This window comes from Aotus nancymaae, unplaced genomic scaffold (genome assembly GCF_030222135.1).
Source record: "Aotus nancymaae isolate 86718 unplaced genomic scaffold, 86718_ANA_hifiasm-v0.15.2.pri h1tg000064l_1, whole genome shotgun sequence".
Lineage (NCBI taxonomy): Eukaryota > Metazoa > Chordata > Mammalia > Primates > Aotidae > Aotus > Aotus nancymaae.
The window spans coordinates 12,768,064-12,776,817 of NW_026988479.1; the positions used below are offsets into that span (position 1 = coordinate 12,768,064).

Consider the following 8,754-nt stretch of genomic DNA (forward strand, 5'->3'; position numbering starts at 1 on the left):
AATGGTAAAAAAATCAAAGAAAGTCTGCCTGAATAGAGAAGGAAGTACAGTTAAGAATACCTACCAAAGGCATCTTCCTGAATCCTTTCCCTCTCTGAAGGTTCAATTCATCTAGCTTCAAATGAAAGTTAAAAAATAGATGGAAAATAGAGAATTGCCCTTTCTAGTCTTCCTACTTTGTAATTTCTTTTTAAATAGCAGCTTTCAAATATCTCTTTTTTATAATAAATGTTTTATATTGTAACATTTAAATTCTCATTTAAGGCAAATATGAAGTTCACTCAAAAGCAAGTTCCAATGGCAGAGACTAATTTTCCCATACCAGACCTGTGCCTCTTTTTGGAAGGAACAATAAATTCTACTTCCCAAGTAAAATTTCCACACATTATTTTAGTAAGAGACTAAATTTAAGCATCAAGAACACCCATGATGTGCTAAATTGAAATTTGGGGCTAATAATTCATGTCCATTTATTATTTTCAAACTATCTTGCCTCCTCAAAAATTATTCAATCGTCAACTTAAAATGAAAATTAGGACATAAACTTTCAATTAGAGCAAATTCAGCTTTTTCATCAGAAAATAGCAAGATCTGAATCTACATTTCAAATGCAAATTTAGATTTTTTGGTGTTGCACATCTCTGATTCAGAGCAATCCTCTCCCAAGACACCGTTTTTCCTGTCTTATTTTCTCTTCTTGAGTATTTAATAAGTAATTTAAAATTAAATTGAAGACAATCTCTGCACTGAAAAATCTCTATTAACATACAACAAATATTATGCTGCATTTTAGTTAGAATAAACTGAAAAAGGGCAATAAATGGCGTATTTATTGCTCTAATCTCAGACTTCAAGGTACACTTCTTTCAGCAAATAAGGGAACTAAGGCTTGTTTTTAATGGAGACAAGCTACGTATCTTTAATTTTTTTTTAATTTTTATTTTTCAGAGACAGACTCTCACTAAGTCACCAGGCTGGAGTCAAGTGGTTACTCAGTCATGATCATAGCACACTGCACCCTCCAATCCCCGAGCCTCAAGCAATTCTTCTATCTCAGACTCCCAAGCAGCTGGGACTACAGGTGTGTGCCACCACGCCTTGACACACGGTTTTTAATTAAGTCTTTCTCATTAAAAAGAAAAGTCTGCAAAACTTTTTGTGGGGAAATAACAAAGTAAAATTGAAATGTTAAGACTGTAGAATATCCAACAATTCCTTGTAGGACTCTAGCAGGTTTCCTAGAGAACTATCTGGACACCAGTGTAATGAACAGCTTCAGCTAGGCTGCTGTACCTTTTCTTTTTCCTCTTGAATATGTTGTAAACGTCAATGCAAACCCTGCAAAAGGAGTCTTAAATTATAAGCAAAAAACTGGAAACTTGCTGACCAATAAATGACACATCTATACTGTAGAATATAGTTATATGACAGAGGTATATACACAGGTAAACAAAGATGTGTTTGATGTTAAAATACATATTTATGCATATGTACGTAAACATATTAAGTGATCCATTTTGTTCTAAAAAAAAAGAATGTTTTTATGTATCCATGCAAGTAAAGTTTGGAAGATGACAAAGTATTAAACATATGTTACCTCTGAACACTGAGTAAAGAAACGGGAGGAGCAACTTTTTTTTACGACTTTTAAAATTAAGCTAACAGATCCCTATTTCTTCTTGACTGTAGCTACATAACCTTACTTAAGATATAAGCCTGTAGCTAATATGCAAAATGGAGGTAAAAGAATTTCTTCATAGAACTGAGGACTAAAATAAATTTAAAATGATGCATATATTAATAGTACAGGACACAGAGCAAATATTGAATGGTAGCTTTCTTATTATTTCTTCAGACAGTAATGAAATTTCTTAAGTGATAAACGTGGACATCATATGGAAAAAAACTGGCAAACAGTCTTGCAGTTAAAACTACTGGAGAAAGCAAAAAGTAGCAGCAACATAATGGTCTTCCTAGGCTATTAACAATGTTTTATCACATATAAGCTAACTTTGAAATTTTCAGTAAAATGTTTTGGTTGAATTTACCCAAAGGTTTTAAAAAGCCACAAATAGGTAGATACTTTTCTGTGTATATACTGAGAATTGAAAAATACTCATATCAGAAAACTGCTGCACTTTCATTATTCCAGTACATTTAGCTGAGTAGCCAGCTCATCAGCTAATAAGTATTTGACAAGCACAAACATATCTACAAGCATAATCATCACTCATCACATCGTTATTCATAACAGCAAGAAATGGAAGAAACTTCATGTCCCTCAACAAAGGAATGTTTTAAGTTACAGTATTAGCTATATTATGGAACATTATACAGGCATTAATAAGAATGAAATAGGTCTACTTGTCTTGGTATGTGAGAATGTTCATGATCTAAACTACAAAATGATATAATTCTATTTTTAAAAATTAATGTAGGTGCATGCAAAAGATGTAGCTGAATACATACCTATTAACAGTGATTATCTGAGATGGGTTTTGTTCATATTAACTTTTACTTACTTTTTGTTTAGTCTGGTCTTATAAACAGTTATTAAGTATTTTTAAAAATATACTAGCCCCAAGAAAAATCAAGATTTCTGTATTTTGTACTGCCCAGTAATATTGCTATTTTCTGTGGCTTAAAGTATAATCCAAAAAAAGTATAATCCAAATGTAATATTGCAAGTTTTAAAGTAACATATAGTAGAAATTACATGTTTCTTAAGCTTCATTTACTCATTAAAGGAACTTTTTATTGGAAAAAAAATTTTCCATGTGTTTTCACTTGTAATAGGAAGCATGTAATAGAAAGCATTAAGACAAAAGCAAATCAAAGTAACCTGCAATGAAACACTAAGGAAAAAGTGTTGTCCTACCCTTGGTTAGAAGCAATCTTAGTTGCTGTGTTTCAAAAGGCCAAAATAAGGTTAAGAGGAGGAAAAGTTTCCCAATGATCACTCTTAAGATGATTGAATAAGCTGGTTAAATGGAGAAAGACACTTACCCTAAGTGCAAGTACTGTCTTTTTGGATAAAATCCGTACAGTCTAGATGTAGTTCTGTTCAAAATCCAACATCCAAATGCCTATTTGCAATCAGCAGACACAGGCATACAAAATTTAACCTAAAATGCAAATTATCAAAACTTAAGCACCTTAAAAGGTAAACTAAATAAGCCTACAAATCAAATAGCTGATACTATCACTTCTGGTCTTGAAGAAAACAGTCATAAATGCAAAATTACCGAGTATCCGCAATCTTTTAGGTTTGCTTAAAAAAATTAGGAAAATTATATTTGAATATGAAATGTTTCCAATCACTTTAACAATGGATAAATGGGTACAATCGGTACAGTCATTCTGATTTGATAGTTATCCCTTAACCATTTGCAAGTTTTTTTTTTTTTTGGATACGGTATATCAGTACCAGTGAGAGCTTTTTAAATGACCTGAAACACTACAGGTATTCCAAATCAAAAAATCAAAAATGCTCCAAAATCTGAAACTTGACATTCAAAGGAAATGCTCATTGGAGCATTTTGGGCTTTACATTTTTGGATGAGAGCTGCTGAAATGGTAAGTATAATGCAAATATTTAAAAACTGAAAAAAATCCCAAACTCAAAACACTTCTGGATCTAAGAATTTCAGATAAGGGATACTCAACCTGTATCATCTTTAACAACCTTTCAAACCACATTCAACTAATGACTACTGAATTTACATTTTCGAGAATGTAACTGCAAAAGATCTTCATATTAAGAAAGATGAAAAATAGAATGTTCACTTTTATTTTGCTAATCTATCAAATTACATTCAAGCATGGCACGAAAATTATATTCAACACTTACTAGGTTCTGTACCACCTGCTCCCATGATCTGATCTCTTAAATCTGAATAATGTTCTAACTTTCAGAGGTGGAAGGAGTCAAAACATACAAGCAGTTGTTCCTCCTCCCCAAGTCCCACATGCCAAAAATGTTTGCATATTAACTGACAAGAGGAACCCAGAAGTGACTAAATACCACTATGCTTTTGTCTTCACTACAGTTTATAGCAATTTTAAGGGTAGACACATAACAATAAAGTGTTAATATACCATGAACAGAACAGGTTGCTTTCCTAATGTTTAATCCTTTTACATAATTCATTTGCAAACTTTAGAAGCCCCTATGTTGGGAATATAAAATGACAGTAACCTTATTAAACTGTAAACCCTGACAAAGGTGAACTAGAACTATTCCAATTGACCCATATCTTCCCACCAAAACTGAGTAAAAAAGTCAAGCAGAGTAGTATTTAACAATTTTAACAAAAAATTTCAGAAAATCATATTCTGTATCCTACAGGCCACTGTACAGCCACCAAAAAGCTGGACCAAATTACCAAATGAAGTAGTCCACATGTAGTATGATGTATATCACTAGAATTAAAAAATAAGACAGAAATTTATGGAAACTGTAGAACTATTTGAGAGCAAATGATTTGACGTGTTAACCATTTCAATGTGCAAAAACACCCACCCCATTTGACCTAGAACACTATTTGTACTAAGCATCTGCTATCCTTTGCCAAAGTGACTACTGAGCAATCACAACCTAGCCTAATAATCTTAACCTTTCTCCATACCTCTTTCAAAGTAGAGCCCTGGCAATCAGAAAAGAAAAAAAAACTGGCAAGAACTAGACCTTAGGAATCGAACAGTAACAAGTTAAAAAAATGGTTCAGTATTAAAATATTCTTTTATTTTAAAGCCCAATAATTTTTCAGAAAGCTTCTTGGTGTAGCTTTGAGCCTTCAACATATTTAAGTCAAATATTTACGTTAAATAACATCAAGTTAAGCATATTAAACATACTCTGAACCCACCCACCAGGTTACACATACTCTCACTCATTCATGTAAAGAATTGAATTCTTTATTTGTGATATCCATAAACGTTGCTATTCTATATTTCTATCCAGAAAGGCAATTTTCTCCTATTATCAGTTTTGTTCTTCTCTTATAAACAACAACTTGAATGCTATTGCATGAAAGGACTACAAATATACATTTGTTAACCAAGCAGAATACAGATATTTTGCTTTACAACTTGCACCTAAAATACCAGTATTATGTAGCTGGTTCATTAGTTGTCATAGCAATTTAGGGCTATTGCCCAAGCTATGCATAGCAGTTTACATTTTCAAACCTCATATAGAAAGGGCAATTGTGATATGAACTGGCAACTACATTCCTGTGAAGCCCATCTCAGTTACAAGGAAAGGTGTAACTTCCAAGTCTGCAAATAATTTTGATGGCAAAACTTCTAAATCTGATGCAATTGTCCTAAGCAAGTTTTTAAACAAATTGTTTCGCAGCTACTCTGCCATTCTGCCAGTAGATGGTGCTACAAAGACTGGGAAAAGAATTTCCATGAGGACAACAGTTCAGATATAGGAAAAAAAAAAAAAAACAAACGTTTAAACCTGCTCTGAAAGTACAAAACCGCATTTGAGGGTAAAATATAACCCTTATTTTTAACCATTCATTACAGACAAACCAATAAGAGGGATGAAACTAGGTCATCTGAAAATTTTTAAAGTTTATATGAATGACATGCTTAACACAAACTATATAGAACTACACAGTACACAGCTTGAAATAAATTGTCATAGAAATGACCAATCATGACAAGATGATAAGCAAATCGCTTAGTACAAGAGATGGATGCACAGAAACTTAATTAAGAGTTTAAAAAGCCACATCCACCACTTCAGAAGTTTTGCCTGTAAGGGATATAATTCAACACGCAACTAGCAGGGCAACAAGAGAGGGGGAAAAAACCCACAGGACCTCTTAGAAGTTTCTCTAAGTACACATCAAGAATAATGAATTAACACATAAAATCTTAAACAAATATCCCTTAAAAACGATATGGAATGGATCCTAGAAAAAAAAGTTAGACGTATACGGTCAAACACAAAGATTTATTAAAAATAAAACGTAAAAATGATTTTGTACATATGCTTCCAAATTTCAGGCATGGGATCCAAGTAGATTTCATAGAAAACGCCGTAGCCAGGTATCAAGTCCTTACAACAAAGTAAACTACCCCCCCACCCCAACCCCCGCCCAGGTTTTGCTACAGAATCAGCAAGTTCACTCCCTCCCTCCCCCCAAAAAACACAAATTAAAACAAGACATTTTGCTAGTATAAAAACGACCAAAGTCCAAGTAATAATAAAAAAATAGAGTCCATCAATGACTGTAACACAAAAATGTGTATGTGGGGCCAAGTCCATCTTCAGAGGGAGAGACAAGAGAGGTGGCAGGCAAACAGAGGAACACCCCCAAGGGTAAGCAGCCTTAGAAGTGGCTCCCCTAAGGGCAAAACAGGGAAGGCGGTGTGAGGGGCTGGGGCTTAGGAGTTGACCCCACTTGGGTTGTCAAAAAGAGCTACCCCAACAGCCACTCCCAGGCATTTTAAATTTTCTTTTAGAAGGAGCTGCCTCCGTAGCCACCCCCACCGCCATAGCCACCTCTGTAAGGTCCACTATTACTGCGACCGCCCCAGCTGCTGCCTCCGCCGCCGCCGCCGCCGCTCTTCATGGGCCCATACGAGGACTGGTGCTGGCTGTAGCTGCCGAAGCCGCCGAAGCCGTTACCGTAGTCGCTCCCACCGTAGGACGAACCGCCGCCGCCGCCTCCGTAGGCATTGTAGCCGCCGCCGCCGCCGTAACCACCGTAGCTGTTGTAACCGCCGCCGCCGCCCTTGGAAAGGCCGTTCTGGTCTCGACCACCGGCGCGCCCCCGGCCGCCTCGGCCACCCCGGGAGGATCGGGAGCCGCCTCCACCCCCACCGAAGTGGATATCCTCCTTAGGGACCGCCTTCTTCACCTCCACGCGATGGCCCTGAATCGGATGGAACTTGACCACTGCGGCCTTGTCTGCCGCGTCGTGATTCTGAAAATACACGAAGCCGAATCCGCGCTTCTTGCCGGACAGCTTGTCGGCAATAATCTCGGCCTTTTCCACGGTGCCGAACTGCGAGAAGTGCTCGATCAGGTCGCCCTCGGCCACGTCTCCCTTAAGGCCCCCGACAAAGAGCTTCTTAACCTTGGCGTGGGCACCGGGCCGCGCGGAATCCTCCCGGGACACCGCCCGCTTCAGCTCCACAGTGTTGCCGTCCACGGCATGGGGCGAGGCGGCCATGGCGGCGTCGGCCTCCTCCACATTGGAGTAGGTCACGAAGCCAAAGCAACGGGAGCGCTTGGTCTGGGGGTTCACCACCACCACGCAGTCCGTCAGAGTCCCAAAGGCCTCAAAGTGGCCGCGCAGGCCCGACTCACTCGTCTGCACATTGAGGCCGCCGATGAACAGCTTACACAACTGGGAATTCTCCATCTCCACGGCCCGGGCCTTGCCCCCGCCCTGCGAGCTCCGAGGTTTCGCCGTCGCCGCCGTTATCGTAGGTAAGGCCTCTATACTGCTTGGGCCCAGCCGTTGCTGGAGCCACCCCCGCCGGTCACCGACGGGGAAGGGAAAAAGGGAAGGGGAGGGAAGGAAGGAAGGAAGAGAGGAAGGGGGAGGGAAGGGGAGAGGTGCCGGCTAAAGGGCGAGCAGAGGAGACTGGAACACAACCAAGGCCACCGCTACCGCCGCCGCCACCTCCGCTCTCCTATCTGGGCACCACACAAAGAGGCCGCTGAACGCGCGCGCACCCTCCCCGAGGCGTGCGTCACCGCCGACGTACGGCAGCCGAGGGCTGCCCGCCAATCCCCGCCTCGTTCTCATTAATCCCGCCTACCGCGCCGCAGCGCCGCTCTAGATCACGGACTCCCCGCCCTCCGCGGTCTAGTCAAGCCCGCGGCCTGTGCTGCTGCCGTCTCCCCTCCTGCCACCCCGCTTTCATTCCCCGTTGCCCCTCTGTCCCTTGACATGGGTTCCTTCCTGCGCTCCGCGTAGCGCCGCGATTCATTTCCTCTAGCACCCCGGCTGTTCCCAATGTTTCTCCCCCTCCCTTTTCCTCAACCCCTCGCCCAACTCCGCAGTGGCGTTCGCGCCAGCCCCTTGAGAGACATGTCAGTTCAGCCAATCACCGTGATCCCCTCGCACCCACTTCCGTTTCCGGCAGCTGTCGAACGGGCGCGCGCACTGGTGCGCGATTGCCCCGGCCCCCTCAGTATGCAGAGCCTGTATGCCACCCCCGCGCTGTCTCCCGCCCAAGGCTTGGCGAGGGAGGGAGCAGGGGGCGCGCTGGGGGCCATTCCCAACGGATGCGGCCTGGGGCGCCACGCGCGGGCTTTTTGAAAACTTGACTGTTGGGGTTGGGGGCTCAGATCTACCCGCTGCCTATCGGCTCGTCTGCTACACCTGGCGTCCCCGCCCCTCCTCTCGCCCGCACAAAGATGGAGGGCAAATTCCTGGTCCACGAAGGCGGTTATTAACCGTTTACAGTGGGCAAGGCGTGCAGTTAAGCTAAAACTTTAACACGTGGCCCTGCGCAAAGGCGAGCCCGAGGCGGCGGTGTGAAAGACAACGGGGAGCCAAAAGAGCTTCAGACATTACGACCCAGACGAGACGCGACATCTCTGCCACCCTCCTGCCGTCCTTGAAGCCCTCCCGCGACGCCCTCAGAGGCCCTTTCAGCTCCCCTTGACACACTCCAGCAGACATTTTTATTTAACCTCAGTGAATTTTTTTTATGTACAATTTACATCATCCATGTGTTGCTTTCTTTCAACTAGAATGTTAGCTTTTTTTTTGAAACAGT

At 41.3% G+C, this 8,754-nt stretch overlaps 2 protein-coding genes across 2 annotated transcripts in view; both read right to left on the reverse strand.

The window, feature by feature from the left end:
• The window catches only part of KLHL3 (kelch like family member 3), a 139,450-nt gene extending 136,398 nt beyond the window's left edge, over positions 1-3,052 (reverse strand). Inside the window, exon 1 of the mRNA XM_021664933.2 lies at positions 3,007-3,052. The gene's annotated coding sequence lies outside the window, so the exon portion shown is untranslated. The remainder of the gene's footprint in view (positions 1-3,006) is intronic.
• A 1,670-nt stretch (positions 3,053-4,722) lies between these two features.
• On the reverse strand, positions 4,723-7,691 carry HNRNPA0 (heterogeneous nuclear ribonucleoprotein A0). The gene has a single exon (XM_012435359.3). The coding sequence runs from the start codon at positions 7,383-7,385 to the stop codon at positions 6,477-6,479; it is 909 nt and encodes a 302-aa protein (XP_012290782.2). The 5' UTR covers positions 7,386-7,691; the 3' UTR covers positions 4,723-6,476.
• Between the last annotated feature and the right edge of the window lie 1,063 nt (positions 7,692-8,754).